The sequence below is a fragment of the Plectropomus leopardus genome, chromosome 8 (assembly GCF_008729295.1).
Source record: "Plectropomus leopardus isolate mb chromosome 8, YSFRI_Pleo_2.0, whole genome shotgun sequence".
In the NCBI taxonomy this organism is placed as follows: domain Eukaryota; kingdom Metazoa; phylum Chordata; class Actinopteri; order Perciformes; family Serranidae; genus Plectropomus; species Plectropomus leopardus.
The window spans coordinates 9,202,215-9,224,589 of NC_056470.1; the positions used below are offsets into that span (position 1 = coordinate 9,202,215).

General features: G+C 43.2%; 1 protein-coding gene across 1 annotated transcript in view; it reads right to left on the bottom strand.

Annotated features, from left to right (window-relative positions):
* The window catches only part of epha2b (eph receptor A2 b), a 28,723-nt gene extending 6,720 nt beyond the window's left edge, over positions 1-22,003 (bottom strand). The window contains exons 1-12 of the mRNA XM_042491153.1: positions 21,860-22,003; positions 20,927-21,006; positions 18,731-19,379; positions 5,678-5,833; positions 4,766-5,119; positions 3,731-3,861; positions 3,441-3,612; positions 3,248-3,347; positions 2,502-2,557; positions 1,272-1,397; positions 377-562; positions 214-275 (exon numbers count right to left, since the gene is read on the bottom strand). Coding sequence (XP_042347087.1) covers positions 214-275; positions 377-562; positions 1,272-1,397; positions 2,502-2,557; positions 3,248-3,347; positions 3,441-3,612; positions 3,731-3,861; positions 4,766-5,119; positions 5,678-5,833; positions 18,731-19,379; positions 20,927-21,006; positions 21,860-21,944 — 2,157 coding nt within the window. The 5' untranslated portion in view covers positions 21,945-22,003. The remainder of the gene's footprint in view (positions 1-213; positions 276-376; positions 563-1,271; positions 1,398-2,501; positions 2,558-3,247; positions 3,348-3,440; positions 3,613-3,730; positions 3,862-4,765; positions 5,120-5,677; positions 5,834-18,730; positions 19,380-20,926; positions 21,007-21,859) is intronic.
* Between the last annotated feature and the right edge of the window lie 372 nt (positions 22,004-22,375).

Here is a 22,375-nt window from a genome sequence, read left to right on the forward strand (position 1 = left end):
ATCTTCCTCTTCCCATGTTTTCACATTCACCTGCCACCAGCAAGATTAACCATTCATTCAGCCACTGGCAGGTGCTAATTTCCAACCCTGAACAGTAAATGACAAAACAGATCATGGCTCTGAACTAGATTTAAACATACAACCAACTGTGTATTGTCACTATGGCAAAAAAAAAATTCATCAAGAATGGTATAAAAAATTGTAATGACTTACCTTAAGGTACCTGTCCAGTGCTCCATTCTCCATGTATTCAGTCACGATCATGGCGTGTTTGACTGCACACACAAAAAAGAAAAATTGTGTCTCGGGCTCAGAACATCAAAAACTGTGAGAACATTTTTAAAAATCATGTCACAAAACTCACAGAAATCCTTACATTTGGTGACCACTCCCTCCAAGCGAATGATGTTCTGGTGGGAGAACTGGCCCATGATGGAGGCCTCACTTAGAAAGTCCTGCCTCTGCTTCTCAGTGTAACCAGGCTTCAACGTCTTAATTGCCACCGCCACTTCTTTCCTCCCAGGCACCTTCAGAATGCCACGGTACACCTCCCCAAACTCCCCTGCAGAAAAAAAAAAACATCAACAGAATGATTGATTTATAAAAGCGATATCAGGTGAAAGTGCGATTGATATGTCTTCTCGGGTTTCACGCTGCAGGGGTTTGCTGTGCAACAGAGTGAAAATAAGAAAGTCTCTGCGGCTGTTTTGCCTGCGGCGCTTTCACAGAGGTGTGTTCTTGCTGGGTGTTGAAAGAGAGCCTGGTACTATATGTTGTATAATTGGTGGATGGCCTGTGGTGTGGAGGTATGGGAATCAGCTGCCACATGAGGAGAAAAGGGGGGATGGCATGGTCGTGGGAACTTGGGAGGGGGTGTATGTTCAAAAAAGACTGTTGGTTCAAAGGGTAAAGGTGATCACACTTGAATAAACCTATCCCAAGTGAAAGATCTGGGCAGGGCCCTGAAAGGTGCTCTGATATGCTTCCAAAATACTGTCTCTGCAACACTTTCTTTGTGTAACTGTTCATGTCAACTCGAGCCAAAACACATAGATCCCACAGCCAAGAGTTGCCTCACAACAAATGTCTCAACTTGTTGTGTGAGAACTCAGCCAGATAGATGTTAATCTCACTAAAGTAACCACTGTCAGTCAGCCTGCTAAGCTGTGGAAAATGCACAATATAAACATCGAATTTGGGGATTGGAAAAATCTTTCAACATCTCCGAGTTAAGCCCAACAGCAGATTGTCTCGGCAGGGTTGTCACTCACCAGCCCCAATGACTTTCTGTTTGGTTATGTGGCTGGGGTGGATTTCAGTGGCAAACTTCAGGACGGCTATGTTGGGGTCCTCGTATGTGTGTGGGTCCACATAGGTCTTCAAAGGCTTCAATTGCTCTGTGAGAAACAAAAGTAAGTTAATAAATTAGGGCTATTAGCGTTAAAACGTTAATCATGAGGTGATGGAGGTCCGTATAGAGTGCCCCAGAGATGACGTTTTTCTGTTGGTCAACCCTGAAAATAATGTCACCCTCTTCGCTTGTAAAAAAAAACCCATGGGATTTTTCCACTGGATTTTGGATTACAAAATAAAAAGGGCTCTGTGGCGAACAAACATTTATGACACTTGCTTTTTTTATTGTTCAATGTTAAGTGGGGTATTTATTGACATATTTTATGTCGTAGAACAAAACATGAAAATCTCTCTAGTGTTAACCGCAGACCTTATTTAAGTCTTCTAGCCAAAAACTCATTCAAAAGAAAAAACTGACTTTGAGAAGAGGGAACTGGAGTTGGATTTACAGGTTTTAGGACTCATAACTGGTCTCTATATAATGCCTTTTTTTTTAATCGCGTTAATCACTTTTCAATATCTAAGAGGCCGTACCGGGCTGAGTTTTAAAGCTAGAGTGATGATACTGGTATCATATGAAACTAGAAGACTTAGAATCCAGTGGTATCAACAATATCATGGTAGCTTCTCAGGAAGGGGGCTATATAACGCTCCTAAATTTTGGTGATGGAAAAACGGCAAGTTCATTTTACAGAGGTCCCTTGAACTCTAAACTCCAAATATCTGAATAAAAATGGGTTCTATGGGTGGCAATGAGTCTCCCCTTTACAGACCCATGGTCCCATAGTCCGGTGCAGATTTTTGCTGCCATTTGATTCCTGGATCTTAGATAGAAAAGCCCAACCAGGGACAGGGGTTGCAAATTAGCCCAGGCTAGAAACCCTGTATGCAACGCACTCAGTGATTTGTTTTCAAACTTGTTACTATGTTCATTGCATTGTCCTTGTCAAATAAACCAGTGGCCAATATAGACATTAAAGCTGTTTTTAAATGCAACATGCGATTAAAAAAATGTGAGTAATTGCAATCAACTATTGAAATTTTGCGATTAATCTCTACTTTTAAAAATTAATAATTTGACAGCCCTATAATAAATTCATGAAATAAACTGAATAAAGTGCAATAAAGAGGTTAGAGATTTTGTCTACCTGAGCTGGCGAAGTAGGTGTCCTCTGGTCCTTGCCTGGTGTGAGAGTTTCTCTTCCTGAATAAAAAGATAAAACCCATCTGCAAATTAATATCCTACTTTCAAAGAACAAATGGATATTGTCATGTGCCTGCTTTAATATCAATAGCACATAGCAACCTTTGTGAGCGTTTTTCAAGACGTTCTAAGGCTTTCAAAAGGATCCCGACATTGGTGCAATGCACCCATTCATACAGAGGCGGCCCTTTGATAAAAGGCTTACGATAGACTGTGTTTGCCGAGCCGATTTAAAGACTGAAAGACAGACAAGCAGGCGGGAGGGCGGTGGACAGACGGGCTACAGTCTGCTACAGTACAGGCCCAGGTCACCTTTACAAAGTGCTTGCGGTCTGGTACAGAAAGAACTAAGCGCCTCTTATCACCAACAATGTGCCACCCCGGACCAATTTCTTTTCAAAGGCCCCAACACTCACTAGAACATAACCATTGAGCAATGACAAGGCGCATTCAACGCAAATTCTTCCCCAGTGAGTGCTGGGACACAGATCCAGATAAAGAGAAAGAGAAAGTTGGCTAAAGGAAGAGAGAAAGGGAGAGGTGAGGAGAGAGTGAATGTAAAGGCCATTTGGAGGCCCCACAAAGGAAAAGAAGAAGAATGAGAGAGGAAGCCAGTGAAGGAGGGTGCATTGTGACTGATTAACAGGACAGAAAGACAGGGAGAGCAGCAGAGGGGGGACGGTTACTGACCTTCTGCGGAGGAACAGGACCACAACCACTATGAACAACATGGCCGCTCCTCCAACTGCTGCGCCAAAGATGACTGCTGTGTTGTTTTGGGTGAGGCGTCCTGGAAAAAGCAAGTAACAAAAATGTAGATCAGAGAGATCCCATTCTTCAACAAAGCCTCTGAAACTTTTGCGATGGTGGTTCTCTCCTGTACCTTCAGGCGAGGTCTCAAACTGCTCCTCCATGCTGGAGCCTCCCTGGCTGCCATCGCTGCCAAGGGCCTGCACCCTGAACAGGTAAGCTGTGCCCGGGGTCAGATCGTTGATATGCACAAAATTCTTCTCCAGTATGAGCACGATGTAGGTTGTCACATCCAGGTTATCATCCTGAGGAAGGGAGATCATATCAAAAATCTTAGAGTCAGCTTTAAACTTGCACAGTGTTAAATTCAGAGTAACATTTTTTCATACGGACACAGCAGGAGAATAAGCAAGAGTGGCACACCTTCTTGCGGTAGGTAAGTTCATAGCGGATGGGCCGGGGTTGGATGCGTGGTCGGGGAGATACATCCCAGGAAAGGGACAAGCTGGTGGAGGTCCTCTCAACCAATCGCATCGTGGTAATCTTGGGGGGGTCTGAGGACAGAGGGTAGAGAATTTTTTAGTATCTTTGGGGTGTGAAAACTTTGTGAACTACCAAGAAAAAGGCTGCGCTTTCTATTGATTAAAGAAAACTCCAAATGACCTTAATTATGTCATTTGGAGGAGTTTCGCCGGCTCTTGGGGCTGTTACCAGGCTGTATTTCTGCTTATTTCTGCATTTTCACACTTCCTGCCACTAGCGAAATCATATCAAACAATAAAACTAGGAAGTGTTGATTGCATTTACATCAAGGTTAGATTACTGCACTGCCTATTTCTTGTTTAAAATGTTTTCAGAAACATATTTTAAAGCCTAGTTTTGCCCTGATAGCAAGATACAGTAAACAGGAAGTGGGCGCCAGGCGCCACAGTGTTCCATGCAATTGAAATCTGAGGCTGGAAAAAAATTAGACCAAACTGTAAAACGAAGCGGTGCTAATCAAATATAAACTTAGCTTTTGTTACTGAGTTGCAGATTTCTCGCCTAAAATGTTTTCAGAATCATGTTTTATCTTACTGTTTCACCATAATACTAGAGCTAGTTGGCCGCCATTGTTTCACACAACCCATTTCCCACCATTACATTTCCCACGAGCAGGAGCATAGCATTTTAGTAGTTTTCTACCTCTTGAGCAAAAGAACCCTTTTCTCTAGTCATGTAGCACCAGTCTTTCTACTGCAGTGATGTTCTAGTTTTATGTGAGGTCCTTCTTTATATTGACGAAATACTTCTTTAAACGAGAGTTCACTCGCAAGTGCCAGAGCAATTTGCTTTTTAAAGGTAATATGTTTACCAGTTCACTTGACTTTATCTCACTTCTGCAGCCTCTTTGATAGCATCTGTCATTACTGAAGTGCAGATGGCATCCCTCCACTGGCTCATATCAGCAGCACTCACCTGTGAAGTGCAGCGATGTAGTCAGAGCGCTGGTGGATGGTGGTCTCTGTGGCGTCCCCTGACTGGCAAACATCGACACGCCACTGTGTGCCTGCACAGTGAAAGTGTAGTTGAGATGAGCGTCCAACTCGCTCACTGAAACCTTGGTGTCGGTCAGGCCCGTGCTGGCTGGCTCGTAGCGGATTTTCTCTCCACAGGGCTGGCACACAATGCCCTCGCAGCGTTGGCACTCAACGCTGTAGGTGATGTCTGTTCGACCTCCGGTGTCTTCAGGCGGGCTCCAGGAGAGGAGGAGTTTTCCCGCGGAGAGCTGGGTGGTGGTGGCCACGAGGTCTCGTGGGGCAGAGGGGATGCCTGATGAGCACAGATTAAGGGAGGATAAGGGATATTAGAAAGACGCAGGAAAGACGAGAACCACAGGAAGCAAAATGTGGGGTATACCATTCTGATATGACAGTAACATTCAGGATTCTGAATATTTATTCAAACCACATACTGAGTGTAGATAAAGTGCAACAAGCAAAGAAAATTTAATCCTGACATATAATAAAGGGCCTAAACTTTAGTCTGTAATAAATAATACATGTAGCCACTGTGGACTCCCATTTGGAAGCTTGAGTTTGGCATTTCAGCAGTCACCATCTTGGATTTTCAAAGTCAGAAAGTGACCACATTTGAACACATAGGGATGGAGCTAACCCTAACGCTAGCTGCTAGCTTGGTTAGCTAGCACTTTTGGAGCCAGCCTCAAGAGGCCATTAGAGGAACTGCAGTTTATGGTACTTCTGCATTGGCTTCATTTTTCAGCCCTTGAGGTTGCAGCTTAGAATTAACTAAATTATTCATTGGCAGCAAATAATTCTGTATGTTTTTATTGCAAGGTTCTCATGAGAGATCAGGGCAACTCAATACCTGAGCAGGGTCCAGAAAGGGGGTCAGCTGGGGCCCGGTAGAAGCCATCCACACAGGGACAAAATAAAGCCCCAGAGTCTAGCTTCTGGGTGTTGGCAGGACACTGCTCACACTTCTCATTGGATGCTGCAGCTTTGAAGAAGCCAGGCTGACATTCTGCAAACACAAAAGCACGTGTGCATGAACAGGTGAACAAGGACAACAGTGACTTCAGGCAAAATCTTTTATGACACAGCCCACAGCCAGTTCCTCCAGATCATTCGAGCCTCTCTGAAAGATCAGTAATGCTGTGAACTTTTCTCCTTGCATGCAGCAAAACAGGGTTGAGTGGACAAGTTATTATGTCAAGGGGAAAGGTCAAATTTGACTGAGATACCGGAGGGAAAACAAGGCTCTGCACAGTGTTGACTCTACACATTTAAACACTCTCCATTCCAGCTAAGACACTGCTCACATGAACCAAACACTGAAACAGAAGAACAAACTCCCTGCCCAGCCGGCACTCCTTCTCTTTACTGTTTAAACCACCAACCCCCCTCTGATGCTGCTTTCTTACTGTCTCTCTCTCTCTCTCTCGCTCTCTCAACAAACACAACCAGTCATCCCACATTCCTCCACAGTAAGTCAGTCTTCAATGCTGAGAATGAAAGGCAACAAAAATCAGTAAAGCGCCAATAATTAGAAGTGAAACAGTCCAAAGCAATGCATCCGTTTGTACTCAACAGTCCATTACATATTTTTCTTTCATAGAACCACATGAAGACTTTTGAAACTGTATCGCCTAGATACAATGACACCTAATTTCACACGTCCGACTTGGAATAAAGCAATCCAGGTAGAAGATCCAGCTGTGCGTAGCGGTGGTGAAATATGAACTTAATACGGTGTGAAATTTTTGAGAGAGTGCGCCATAAAGGAGAGTGAAAACGAGACCCCCCCCCCCCCAACTCAGCAAGAGCATTCCAACGGCTGCTGCTCATGTCCTCGCACCATCACACGTTCATCCACACACACATTCATGTATGCACTGCACACATGCACCCACACCCATATGTATGCACAAAATACACATACATGTATGCAAAGCACACCCGTGGACACATGGGTAAATCTGACATCAGAAGGGGGATTATGTCCACTGCCTGTCACCTGTTCATGTCCTTCTGCCAAGTCAATTTACACAGACATATATATACATACACACACACACATCTCCTTCCTTCCTTGCAAGTCGTTTGCCTAGAGCGTTTAAATAGCTCATGGCAGATGTCATGAGATGTTGACAATGCAAATGAGAGCTAAGATGTGGGCCAAAGGACAACAGATGAAGAAAGACACAAGAGAGAAAAGAAAGACAGGACAGAAATGAAGAAAAGGCAGATCAGACAATGTATTGAAACAATGAAATGATGCATGTGTGAGAGATTGAAGCTCATGCCAGTGACCAAAGCAAACACAGTCTCGATGTCAGATTCCAACAGAGACAAATTGAAAAGCAGAACCAAGGACGGAGACAATATCAGATTCACTCAGAGATACTGTCTCAGTCTGTGGCTGCTTTTCACTGCAGTTCACTTGAATGAAGTTCATTTGGACGCCTCAAGTGACCACACGCAAGATGGAAAGCACACGGCTCCCGCTCCATTTAAGTCATATCAAGGGGATTTACTCTATTGACCACGAGTTTCGCTTCGACTCCATTCAGCTTTTTTCGATCATTTTGGTTCACCAAGTTGCGGTGGGAGCTGCTGTGAAGAGGTGCGCTTTAACTCAAGAGCATGGCAACAATGGTGGAGAAAAACATACTCAGCATGAGGAGAATTTGTAAGTTTGTCCAATAGGCTCACATGTTACTCAATCCTCCCCTAAAGACAGCATCTCTTCTCTTGGCCAGCTGTTATACCAACAGCCGCTGCTACTCATTAACGCGACCCAGGCCAAGGTTGGGCGAGGCAGGAGAGAGGTGAAGGAACAGAAGGTTCAAGAAAGAAGGAGAGGAATACTGTATCCTGCTGAGGACTGAAGAAAAGAGGGGAGAAAGAAAAGAGACAGGCCAGGGCGAACTCTTCCATTGAGAAGGGGGAACAGCTGCTGCCTCAAACCCCGATTCATACCCCTACCTCTCCTCCTCGTAATCCCCAAATTCCTTCCTCCCCTCCTTTCTCTCCTCCCAGTCCTCACTAAAAAGGCTCCCAGCTAACCCATTAACATTGCTATTCACCACTGACCAGCAGGCAAGGAGAATGCCATGCCATTCAAGTGCTGAAAGAAAAAAACATACACACACACAAGCATTGCAGATGGGAATAGCCGAAATGCCACATGGCAACTGAATAGAGGAGGACTAGCCTCTTTTTGGCGCTACAGTGCAAGCTGCAATGCATCGTGGTCAGGTCTGTGGAGATGATGGCCTTACACTGCGAGCCGCCTCTATAATCAAGATGCATTCCAGTGCACACCACCCAACAGGAGGTCTGTAGCAGAGCGCCTTCACTGCAGCTTCAGTTTTTAGGGCCAGTTCTTCTTCATGAAGGTGAATGAGTTTGTGTTTCTTGAATATATGAGTCACAAAGACTCAGTAATTACATAATGTTAGAAAAAGTCCACTTTATGTGTTAGTCCAACTAAAACCGGATTTTTTAAAGCACATGTAAACATGTTAGTCCGACTGAAATAATACAAAGTCAAATTACTCAAATTCAAACTAACAATCAATATGTTCTTGAATCAAGCTACTCTGTTATGTATACGCCTCATCCAGACTTGAACTGGCCTAGCCCTTTTATGCATGCTCTTAGTTGCTGCGCCGCTAATGCTGCTGTCACACTAAATGTTTTGCAGAGCCCATTCAGACTTTAAAACTTATGTATGGAAAACAAACAGCTGACAAATATCAGTACTGAACAGCCAATTCAAACTGATTCCACTGGCATAATTCAAAGTTGGGTACAGCTCTACTTAAGTGTACATGTAAATGTACTAACTGAGACTAGATGACGTTCTGCTGAGGTATTTAACAAGAGGATTCCTCGACAAAAGAGCAAAGTCCTTTTAGAGGAAACTTCTTGGTTCCATGGAGAAGTTGGAGGAAGAAGGGGGGGTTGAATTGTTGCTGGACACAACAGGAAGCAGGAAGTGTGCGGCTGATGCAGCCTTCCTTCCTAAAGCAGCCAATCAAAGCATGGAAACACAGGGGAGCGTGACCAAATGAAGAACCAGTGCTGAGACTACCAGAGTCCTGAGACAGAATAATAACCGAAAAGGAAGCTAAAATTTGTTGACCTGACATGAACGCGGGCACTAAACTCAAGGAGGGGGGGGCTCCTAGGTTGAATGCTTTCCCTCTCATAAACAAAAGTCACTCAGCCTCTCCTGACTTGAAACATCTGACAAACTCAGACTGGCCATTTCTTTCCTCCCTATTGCTACAAAGCAAGGAACTGTTTGTCATTTAAGAGGCCCCTATGCTTTGAGTGGCTCTGTGTTTGTTTATTGAGAGTGCAGGGGCCTGTTACATTCTGGGAGCCCGAGTGGCTCTGGAGTGGGAGCCCCCAAGGGTCCCCCTCCCGGTTAGTCGGCAGAAGTTAAGATGGATGAGACGGTGACAGTGATGAATGCCTGGTCGGATAGATGGATGAATGGGTAACATGGTGGCTCGACAGCAGAAATCGCCCTCAGGACTGGAGGAGTAAGTGGTCGGGGGGCTCCCACAATTGAGTCCGGCGCTGGGCTTTTAAAAGGCAGAAAGGTCATGTCTGCCTAAGGGTAGCTGTGAGTTAAACTGCGCATGGCTTACAGGGAGTCAGCGGCCAAGTAAAACAAACACATGTTCGCAGTGAGGAGGAGGAGGAGGAGGAGGGAGAGAGAGTTTGAGCAGCAGCCGGTGGCTTGCCTCATGAGGAGGGAGGTTAAATTCAGAAGTATGGCCAAGGAACAAAAAAACATCTTGGAAAAACAAATCCATAAGAAACAAATACAATGTCTAAATCTTTATCTCGGCAGCTCCAAAAAAATATAACTGGAGGCAAGCAAGTTTTCGCTTTGTCTGTTCCCTCATCTCCTCCCCACCCCCCTCCATTTTCATTCCAGAGCTGGTCAGACCCGTAATTGCAATATGTCATGTCATTTTGTTTGTATGCAGGGTGACAACATGTCATTAGCATTTTGGGGGAGTTGGGTTGTGGTGGAACAATGGGGGTCTCTGATGGGGGAGGTGAGCTGGTAACATGAGCCAGGGGTCACTGAGGTAGAGGAAGAGAGGGGGGGGGGCAGGGGCAGTAAAGGTGTAGGGGCTGATGGAAGTGTGTGCATGTGGGAGGGGGGGCATTAGTCAAAGGATTAGCTGACCAATGGAGCAGCTGTAAGGGCATTACATCTGTTTTACAATTGCACTCAGGCTTTCATCTGGGGTTGTTAACAAACACAATAAATTCCCCGATCCCCTTTCTCCCCTCACTCCCTCTGTCCACTCAGGCTCACCAACAGGAGGAGTGATACAGGGAGTGAAAAGTGGAGTCAAGGAGGCACAAAACACACTCACCATGGTCTTAAGTAAAGTAGATACTTAAATGAAACCAATCAAGGCTGACATGAAAGTCTCAAGTCACATTTACATTGCCTGTTCAAGGGAATATTAAGCTGTTATGCCGCCTCGATGCTCTGTATATAACGGCCACTCACGAAAAGGGGGGACAGAGTGGTATCTCCTCTGAGTCTGGAATGGACGTGGTAACAGCGCCGTAACGAGGTCTGTGTAAAATGTAAAGCAGGAAAGACGTGGCCATGGGCAGCACGGCTATGATGTTTTGAGGGCGTTTTGTGTGTGTGACTCTACGCTGGAAATAAAAGCAGCTTTAAGCAATTAGCGGCTAATTCAACAAAGAAAAGTGGTCGTAAATGTCCGCAAACTGAGAAAACAATGAGAGCTCCTTACCTTTCAAGCAGAGGACGAGATACTGCAAATGATGTTGCTGACATGTTAAGTCTTTGAAGTGAGAAGCGGAACTTAATTTGTCATCATATGAACAAGCATAAAATTAATTTGCAAAATCTCTGTAGTACACAATAAACATTTAAAAATAGTCCAATAGTAAAAGTACTGTAATAATAAGTAATACGATTGTTATTGTCTAGAAAGTGCTGCTGATGCATGTGTTATATGTCAGACTAGAGGCCGATGCTGTTCTGTTATACGTCAGGCCCGTCTTGCCTCTTTTGATTGCAGGCAGCTGCAATGCAGTGTATAATCAAACACACTGGAGCGGAATGACATCAATTAGTTGTAATTATGTGTAAAAATAAAGGGGCAGTATAAAGACAGGACTTCTTTGCAACCCTATAGCACGATCTGTATGAAATCAGCTTCAGATAGCTCCCAGAGGCCTCTGATGGATTACAGTCATGGTCATTTGAACGCACTTCTCCATGTTGCTGGTCAAATCCAGACAGCCAGGTGGCAAACACAACACCATTTTACTACATCAGCCAACAGGTCACACACTGCAGGCCGACAGCCGTCTGCTTCCTGGTTAGGGGAAGGGGCCAAAATGGGACCAAATGCACCAATAAACAAAATGACTTATCAGGCAGGACAACAAAATGGAAAGTGGCTGAGTGAGGCCGCTCTGCGCGGAGCGACAATGGAAAGCCCTGAGCCAACGGGCCGGGGAGTCACCCAGGGATTAGGTGACCTCCGGTTTCCGCTGCGGGCTCGTCCTGTTAGCAGTGAAGGGTGGGTGGGTGGTGTGTTGTGTTGAGAGGAGGGGGGGGGGTGAGTGACTGACATGGGGGAAGGAAAGTGCTGACCTCACACACCAGCAGTACAATACAATGTGCTTCACATTTCTCCCCCATCACAACACACACATACATGCACACAGCCCCCAGGCTCAGGAATGTCACCAGGAGGAAATATGTCCCGACTTCCCCACCACAACCAACACACTCAGTAGAAAGCCAACAATAGCTGAGGCTCAGTTATTTGACTAATGGCAGACATTTATAAACTCAGTTAGGAGACTGAAATCAAACACGTTATTGTTTGATTGATATTTGAAGATACCGGCACCAGATTAAAGCTGCAGTAAGTCTTTTATTTTAATATTTGCAACATATCAAATAACTGTGTGAAGGCCCTAATGTGAAAGAGATGGATCCAAAAGATATTAGCAGTTCCCTGCAGCTTTTCTTAGCCTCTTTTCATGCATTGTTTCGGTTTCCCAGTATGCAAATTCATCATTCTCATAATTTATTGTTCTCTATTTTTTGCAGTGTGTCCCGCACCTTTGGTAGCCTACATCAGTTTGCTATGTATGGGCCTTTAGCGGCTTGCTGAACCAATCTGAACATCTAGCAAGCTAAAGAGACAGATATTTTTGGTAGAGGTCAAAGCAGAGCTGAACAAAGAATGAATATTGGACTTATGTTCATCAGGTGATCAGAAACAAAACACCTAACTAATGCATATGTTGACTTGCCCCCGCTGGATGTGAAAATGAGCTATCATTACTGTATGCTAATAGTTTCCCATTCAACTTTATAAGCATCTGAGGTGCTGTGTTGCTGGGTATTCAAAAATTGACAAATAGAAAAATCAAGTAATGCAGCTTTAAACTTATTTGTACATAGACCAAAAATGTCTGGTTTAACTGTGTCTGCCTTTATATTTTTTTATGTGTAATTTTGCTAAAGGCGTATGCAAGCAAGAAAACTTTGTTGGTTCATGGCATGCTAACATGTCAGTCTTCACTTAAGTGTAGCAGTCAGTGAGTAGTGAAGCCAAAGGTAAACTATCTGATCTAATAGTTGATACCGCGCGTGTTCAGTCTGACACCTCAAAGGCTCAACCACCACACCGATCACACTTAAACCACAACAGTACGATTAGCTCTAATCCACATTAAAGAGTTATAGCGGCCACCAGATCTCCTCTTTGCTACATTTCCTGTCATCTTGTTCGCAGTAATTGGCAGTATTCTGTTCACTCCAAACGTGGCCCAACAAGACGGTGCATGACACCACTTGAAAGTGCCTTTAGAGGCCCCCCCCATTATCTAACCAACTCCCTCAAGTTCAGCCCGCTAGGCAGACGTTACCTTGGCACGAGATCTAAGGAATCCACAAATTCAAAGTAATCACAGCAGCTTTGGAGAGCCGAGGAAGAAAAAGAGAGGTTATATTCAGCCCATGCATCTAAATGAGCAGCGTTGACCAATAAGTTGGTGACTTAGGACTCTTTTTCTGAGAGTGGCTAGAGGGATAAAAAGGAAAGGAAATTCGGCAGAGCAGAAAATTTAGATGTGGGCATTATCCTGCAGCATGGGATGGTTTCATTATGTGAAATCCAACATAAGCCAGCTAAATCAAATCCCAGAGATCCTGAGGTGTGATGCTGCGTTCACATCTCCATCTGATAAACTGAAATTGCCCAAGACTTTGGTCTTAAAAGGTTTTGGGTGATTATGACGAATCAGTTGGCTCCAGGTACAAGCAGATTTCAAGACTGTTGGCCATGAAATTCTTGATCTCTTGCTTTCTGTTGGATGTATTCCCAAAACAATCAGCACTCCAAATCCTTAACTCCATCAGAGCTCCCCAACAAAAAAAAGCTGACAGCTTCCGTTTACATTTGATCTCCACTAGGCTAAATGTTTATGCCTTAACTACTACATGACTAGGCCCAGTTGTTTTTTTCTCCTCTCTCCACTAAAAACTCTCCGATTGGCAGCATTGTTCAAATTTAGCCTCTATTTATCTTACGAGTCAGTTGTGGAGAAATGTATTTACCAGAGAGAGAGTAGAGAACCGTACACAGTCTAAATAATCCCACCGGGGCCGTGTGAAACGGGATGTTTAAACTCTATTGGTGTCATATTCATGACCTGCGCACCAGCCAAAAACAACAGACGCTGTGTGATTTCACGGACAACAAGAACACAACACACGAATGAAAAACTTTTTGTTTGTCAGTTTGTTATGCTTGGGACAGCTTGTGCAACAGTGTCTGTCTGATTAAATTGCATTAATGGCTGTATAATTGTGACAGCAATTGTGTGTTGAGATAAGAAACTATCAAATAAATAGAAGATGAGAGGCGGAAAATTGAGGCTAAAATAGAGAGGCTCTTTAGGGACAGGCAGGATGTGGGGAGAGAGGTAGAGGACGGCAAGAGAGATTGCACAAAGGCAAAAAAGCATGCAGAACCAGTAGTTACTTCACTTAAAAAGCACAAACACACCCAAGTCAATTACTACCCATACAAATCATTCACCACAGTGTGCAGTCACACAACTACAACTTAGTCACCAACTGTTTGTTACATCAGCTGAGGATGAGTTTAAAGACACGGACAGACAGCGAAGGAGGGGGAGAGAGAAAATGGCTTACTGGAACTTTTCTGGCGAGAGGAATAATAACTTTACTGGAACACAGTGGACAGTTGTTTTCCGCCGAGACACCATTTTTCACCAAGACATTAAAACTGCACTCAGCAGTCCAAATATATCACACTGTGTATCCCTCTTTATATACAGCCTTGTAGAAACCATGACGTGGGATTAAGCCTTATTATATGGAGGCTTTAGAGCGACTGATGAGGTGTGGACCTGGACGGTTAAACACAAACCCTGAGGACCAGCCAGTGCAGCCCGTGCTCCTTTGTGGGGTGACACACCGTGTGCTGTTCTATTGTGCCAGGGAGGATTATGGGTAAGGAAGGGCGTGATAGGCAACGGAGGAAAACTATGTCAGTGTCAACAGTGAGTCACAAGTGGAAACCCACAGCGCGGCTGTCCATTTAAAAGCTGACCGCTTAATTGCAAAAAAGTTGAGATTTTTTTTCCAGAATTAAAAAAGGAATGTTTATTTTCTCACTGAGGAGACTGAACGCACGACATCTTGATCTAAAGCAGGTGCTACAAAGAATAACTTATCCACTGAAAGCTGCTTCCAAGACATTTTTTAAAATTTACTAATTATAATTTTTTTTTAATACAGAAAATGACTTATTAGCCAACATTTAGCCAAGAAATGTGCTTAAGAATAGTTTTTTGAGGTACTTGCATTGTATTTATTATTATCACAATACTAGTCACGACTCAGATTCAGGTTTTTCATACAAAAAACATACATACATTTATACGTATTTAATTACCAGTATACTAGAGATGCAAGGATTTGATCAATCGGTTAGTTGATTGACGGAAAATGAATTGGCAACTATTTTGATAATCGAACAATCATTTAGTAATTTTTAAGCAAAAAAAAGCCAAACGTTTGCTGGTTCGTTCCTTCTTAAATGTGTGAATTTTGTGCTTTTTTTGTTTTGCGTGGATTTTTGAATTTCTGATATTTTATCAACAAAACAATTCACTGATCATCAAGAAAAAATGTGCAGATTAATCAATAATGAACATAATCATTAGCTGCAGCACTAGCAGTAAACAAAGTTATCTCATCAACCAGCTACAAAATTTTTTAAAAAATGCTTATATGTTAATCCATCAGTAATAATAATCCAGTAATTTAATAATATATATAAAGTTATATAGCTCTCATAGGAGCCATTCTGCATAATGAGTAGTTTTACTTTTGATACTTCAAGCATAATTATTGCTAATACTTCTGTATTTTCCCAAAAGTAAAATTTTGAATGCGGCATGTTTATTATTTTTATTTCAAAATAATATATATATATATATATATATATATATATATATATATATATATATATAATTTATATATAATCAGTGTTGCATTTTATTGTAATTAAAAACTATTATATTATAACAAAGAAAAATAAAGTTTAAGCCCCGCATAAGCGGTAACAGCAGTAAGACAGGGCAGGAAAAAAGGAAAGCATAAATACAAGAAAGTAATTAATTTGAGAGAAAGCACAGAGACTGTCTTCATCAGGCCTTCATCAGTCTCATGTGGATTGCACATTAATCTTCAGAGCAGTTTCTACTGTGCTTACTCTATTTCTGATTCATTTACAATTGACGCTATTGTATTTTCAGAGCCAAAATAATTCTCTTTTATAGCAGTCTGTAGTGATTTCATTAAAAAAAAAAAAAAAAAAAAAAAAAACACCCCCGCCCGTTTTATGCCTTGCTGCCGCTGACTGATATGATTTACAACCGGTTTATAAAAACTTTTACATTTGCTGTGGTAGGCTTCTGCAGCACAGGAAGTGATGCGTTTTATCTTTAGAGTTTGTTTGTCCAAAAGACGGACTCTGTAGTTAAAATGAGCAATGATGGCCACCGAGAGCAGAGCGCCACACACCACCTACGGAAACCTCAAAGGGAGTTTAAGTGGAAAAAAAAAAGATCCTAGAAACACAGTTTGACGGACGAGTGATCACTAAGCCAAAAGCACCACAGCGGTAAGCTCTGACGAGGAGACAGAGACAAAAACCAGATAAAGTCACAGATTGCTACTTTAACAGGTCCTACAGGGCCGAGGAGTCATAAAACAGAGTGAACACATCACTGAACATGGAAACTTTTGACCAAAGTAAGAAAAAACACCACAATTGAAGTTTTGTGGTCTCTCCCCGAACAGCACCCAGTACAAGAAAGAAGCAGGGAGAATGATTAACTGTGTGTCTGTATGAGATTCCACTTAAAGCCCTTCGAACCATTCATCTTGGCCCTGTGCTGCAACCCTGTGATTCATTTCCACCTTCATCCACAACTGCCCTTGCACGTCTCCGGCCTCTCATTTGACTTCATCTTGGTAGGGGTTTTTTTTGTGGGGTTTTCTTTGTTTAGTCATTTTAATGTGAGGGCTTGACCCGGAGCTGTTCTTCCTCCCCCTGGGAATTCCACAGGTCTGGAGTAATGTTGGGAGGCTCCTCCTCAGCAAACTGATCAGGAATGTACCAACCGAGGGGGGGGAGGGAGGTGGAAGTGGAGGTGGGCTCCTCTGGCCTCATGGGGGGAAACACAGCGCTTCATTGTTCTCTTACCTTTGCATTCCATTCCTCACCTCTCTCTGTTTCAAAATCACACCCCTCCGCTAAACACAACCTCTCTGCCACTTTTGTATGACTTTTCTTTCACTCCTTCCTGCCTCTCCTCCTACGCCTCCTCCCCTAATCATCTTACCTGGCACTTTCCCGCAGCTAGAAATGATGTACTGACAGAAAACTTCAACGCTTTTATCGCTCCAATGCCAATGGGAGGGAAACTAAGTGGGAAAGCAAATCTATTGTAAACAGGCTGCATGTGGATTTACAACTGCAGTCCAAGGTGTGTGTTCCAGAGTCTGATTAAAGGTATTCATACCTCTGTGTGTGTGTGTGTGTGTGTGTGTGTGTGTGTGTGTGTGTGTGTGTTTCGAGGCCATGTGTATGTATAAACGAAAGCTCCAGAAAGAGTGGAGGAGGTGGAGTGCTCGGGAGTCTTTAGGTGTTCTGTCATGGAGCAGTTCTCAACAGGCCCTTGCATGCCAGCCTGTGTTGTATGTTCGCATACAGTCACACAATACACCCCAAAGCTGAGGCTCAGTCAAGTCATGAAACAGAGGGGGGAAAAGGAGGAGATGGATGCAAAGACTAGGAGGGCCTCTGCTTTCTGTGATGCTTGACACGAACAAAGTCAGCGAGGCTCAGAAGCTTCCTCCTGCCTCCGCCTTCTCCCCCTCACCAGCCTTGAAGATGCTAATCCATCACAGTACAGTAGCCTTCCGGCGTCTTTGATCACTCTGTGTCACTCTGACAGCCCTTCCCACAACAATAAAAATCTCTCTTTGCTGGATTTAAACCACAACAACGCCATAGCTACAAAGTCAAAGGACGTAGTTATGACTGGGCTATGCAGCACACCCATATCGAGATAAGAGAACAGATGATAATGAGAGAGCAGGAAATCACCTGATGCAACAGGCTGTAAGTTACCAACTATGAGAAAGTTGAAGTGTTTGATTGTGACTTCAACATTCATTAAACACCGTTTTAAAATTTTGTGGTATCAAAGACCATATTACAGTGATCCTCTACTTACGGCTCGCAGGCCAAATCTGGCCCCCCAAGCATTTTCTAATTCACAATAAGAATAGTGATTCACATTTTTTTTTATACTTTTAGTATACATAAGTGGCCAGAGGAGCAGCATCACAAAAGAGCTTGTTTACAAAAAAAGTGCCCGTGAAGGATCCCCCCGCACCCCAGAGGTCCTTGCTAAACCCCTAATTTCCTAAGATCCTGGAAATTTCCTAAAATCTTACAAACGTCTTAAAATCCTTGGAATGTCCATAAATCCTAGAAACATCTTAAAATCCTAGGAATGCCTGAAAACCAGAGAAATGTATGAAAATCATAGAAATGTCCCTAAATCCTTGAAACATCCTTAAATCCTATAAATGTGTATTGTGCTGCTGCGACTGGCCCCTGGCCTCCTGTCATTTTGCAAAAGTGGCCTCCAAGCAAAGCAAGTGAGCATCCTTTCAGACAGACAGACCAACAGACAGATAGATAAGATATAAAGAAAATATATATTCAATACTCAATATATCATAATTATAAACAGTATCTTAAAGAAAAAGTGGGAGAAATTTCCCTCAGAACTAGCTAGTCAAGTGTTAATGAGTCCAATTTAAGCCCTAATGAGACAAGGGGTGAATCATTTTATACCACAAGCAAATAATCCAAGCTTGGGCAAACACTTCCATTCAGCTGCACATCTTAGAATCATAGTTGAAACTCAAAAGCACATTTCTGAATTTTATTGGTATCGGCTCAAGGTCAGGAGTGATGCCGGGACTTGTACCAGTAGGCCTTAGCATTCCTTCCATTGCAAAGGAGCAACATAAGCCAGGGGGAGAATTCCAATGAACAATGATAATAACAGCTATGATAAATATCCGCAGTCTGCCATACAGGCTGGTTTTACAACCTGCGGCAATTAAAATAAAGGTAAATGGTGAGTAATGCCACATGGTGATTTTAAAAAGTCATGGGAACTGCATGCTGGGTTTACACCCAGACAAGGTGAAGTACCTGAGGGCAGAAAGACCTTTACAAATACCAAGGATTTAACAGCACGCCCTTACCTTGACACGCATCTTTGACTTGTTCATAGCCCGGTTTGCACTGGCAATGTCCAACTGGTACCACCCACTCCCCATCCACGGTGCAGTAGATGCGAGGCAGCTCCTCACTGATGGCGTTATCCACACACTCCCCGCTCACTTCCCTCAGCGCCAGGTTCTCACCTCCAGCCACGGTTTCGGGGAATGATGCAAGACTCTTCACTGTTGCTGGGCATGTTTTGTAGTAGACCCTGGTGGAAAGGAGAGCGATGCAGGCTCCTATGTCTTGAAAAGCCAAGTAGAAACCTTTCCGAGAGAGGTTCTCCACCACTCTTGTCTCGGTGTTGATGTGCAGTTCATCCCTGCTGGTGATCTCATCAGGCGCAATGGTGGCCACCTTCTTAAACTGACCTTTGCGGAAGGCAGTGCCCACGTCTGCATCCGACTCGGATGTGTAGAGGTTGAAGGTTTCCTTGCAGGTCAGCGAGGTGGCATCAAAAGAGTTGCAATCGCGTACAATGAACTGGAGTTCGACAAAAACCCGCGAAGCCGACGGACGCCGCTGGATGAAGGTGGTGCGCAGCCAGTTGTCCTGCTCAGGTTCTCCAACATTGCAGACAGAGTAGGCATAGAACTGAGAGCCGTTCAGGGTCTTCTGGGTGACCTCCCACTGAAAGAAAAACAACACAAACCAACACGGTTAGAGGTACGAACACTGACCCCTGGGGAGCCCCTAAACATACTGGGCTAAACCAAGGCTATACAGAAGGCAAAAATAAAAAGGCAACACTGCACTTCACATTCAACTTCTGTAATCTGAACCAGGGAAAAAAAACAGACTGAACCCTTGGCTCTACAAGTTGCTAATTACTCTCCCTGAATATTTTAACTATCCTGCATAGCCATAACACATTTCTGCAACATGGAGAACTCCACTTTATGAGCCTTTTCAGCATAATAATACAGAAAACCTCAAGGACTGGCATTGCAAAGATACCAGATTATTTCCAAATTCAGTCTCTCACATGCTGTCACTACTGTTGGCATCTTTCCCAAACAGCATTGCTTCACAGCTCATATACTTAACGCTGCCACAGATATTTTTGAAAAAAGTGACTGCGTGTTTTAACATAACATTGGCTCTTAAGGAGCAACTGGCCCACACAGGGGCCGAGCCTGTGGTTTGCTCTCTGCATGTAGCCACTGTGCTATTAATTAAAGGAATGTGCTTTGTTGGCTGAGTGTGTGGCTCTGCGTATAAACTTGATGTTCAACAGCAGATCCAACACCTCTATTAAACAGCTGGTGAACACTTTTTATAAGTAGCCTTTAAAACTTGAAATAATAATCATCATAAGTGACGGCATTTACATGAGAAAGTGCACAATCCAAAATGTTTCCCAACAAACCTCAAGAAAATAGAACACCTGATACTTATTAGTGCAAAAAGTGAGACTTGAATGTCAAAGTGATTATTTAAGTGGTGAAACCGCTCTCAGAAGTTGGGTGAGCCACTGTGAACAGCACGCCTGCACATGCCTTTGAGTCATCAGCACATGAAATGAGACTATTTAGAGTGAATTTGCATGAGCTTGACTGGTCAATTACTTTGAAACCGCAATATGGAAGAAGGCACACATGCCTCCTGTATACTGGCAAAAGAGATAACCACATCATTTGGGTGCAATAATGTAGCGATTATGGAGACGCATCTCTAAATGTAGCCATTTACCCTGCTTTTAGGGAAAGGTAGCTCTGACTGATTAGCTAAGTCTGAAACCCCTCCCCCTCTAAAAAGAGGTACCACATGCTGCAAACTTTAAAAGTTAATTGCTCTCTAACATACAATTCTGGAGCTGAAGCCTTGAAACCGCAAGAAGCCACAAGTATTCCCAGTTCAGAGCTAGCAGCTATTCTGTCTGCCTAAGCTCTGGTGCAGCCCAGACATGCTCTGCAGGCAGCTTCTACAACTCATTTCTCATATCCATACTCAAGCAACCATTAGGCTCAAACTGCCAGATTTTATAGCAACCTGACATGTATACACAGGAGGCCCACCGAACGGCTAACCACACAAGTCAAATGGTCAAATATTTTGCACCGGAGGCTCTTAGTTTGGCCGGGCCCTTCCTGCACATATTCTCCATGCAGATTTATCCTAAGGCAAATTCCAAGTGGAAACGTGGGAGCTGGAAGAGAAGTTGGAGCAATACTTACCCCGGACCTGTCTCCCTGATCTAAAGGCCATGTCAGCCAGCCCAGTTCACCTCCTGTTGCCCTCATGTCCAAAAGCACCTCTGTGGAAACACGAGAGCACTGTCAGTACATGAGAAGAAACCTTTAAATTCATCAGAAAAGACTCATCTTTAACTCTGAATTGATGAAAATCACCTCAGCTCTGTTTCTTTAAAAACCAAACTTTTTTTTTTTTTTTACCATTTTAGACCATTTGCACATTTGAAATTATAAATGACATTGATTTTAAATTTCCTGGACAATAAATTCAAAGCTGACAGGATATAATTATCAATGTATTATAACACATCCCTTATTTTCAGTTTTTTTTCTGAGGACCAGTTCTGCTGTTGAAGTAGTCTTTATTAATAATTTTATAAAGATTATTTATTTATTTGTGGTATTCCTTTTTAAAAAAAAAAAAAAAGTTTGGTTTTTAAACTCAGGCCCTTTACTTGGAAATACCCAAAAATAAACGTTCATATACTTTGAGTTTTCATATGTCAAACTAATGGGCGTAAAATAGTCAGTGTATGCACAATTTAAAAGGCTAAGACAAAAGAAAAACATATTAACATGTGATCTAATAAGTTTTCAGAAACCTATTGCACGCTTTCACCAGAATTCACCTGCTGGTGTTAAACTTAAGACTTGCGCACATGCAACGTTCACTCTCCACTGATAATTAGAAATTTTATATGCAACTTCCACCAGGCACAAGCTCATATCATTTAAAAGTTTTCCAAAACTACGACTAATTGAGATTATAAAACTGTCACAAGGTTAAGAAAGTTTGTTTCCTGGTTTTAAAGTTTCTAGAAGGAGGCTCCCCGCATGGCACGCGCGTCACTTAAATAAACTTTTAAAGATTTAACCTAACCAGCATTTAGGAAATTATTGCAAAAAGACACTCACCTTCTTTAGTCTGTAGAGTAATTAGTATGCCGTTAATGAGTACATATGAAAATAATAAAGGTCTGACTCCGCTAAAGAAATCCATTTGGCAAACTTTTCCTTCCCCTCTCTCTCTCTCTCTCTCTCTCTCTCTGCGCTCCTGGGCTTGGCTGGGACTGAGAGGTGAGCGCTACTCTCTGCAGCTCATTCACAAACGGGCCAGCACGTCACAGACTCCGCCCGCCTGCTGGAATGTGTGTGTGTGTGTGTGTGTGTGTGTGTGTGTGTGTGTGTGTGTGTGTCTCTGTGTGTGTGTGTGTCTCTGTGTGTGTGTGTGTCTCTGTGTGTGTGTGTGTGTGTGTGTGTGAGTGAGCGAAGGGGGGTGGAGAAGGGACAGTGGCGCAAGGGAAATTTGTGCAACTTTCAGGGACTGTCGGAAATACTTGTTGCACATTGGGAACACACATGCCAAAGTTGATGCGTGTCTTTCGAGCACTGGCGAATGGCGAATGAGTGACCTGAAAATCGTCAGCTAGT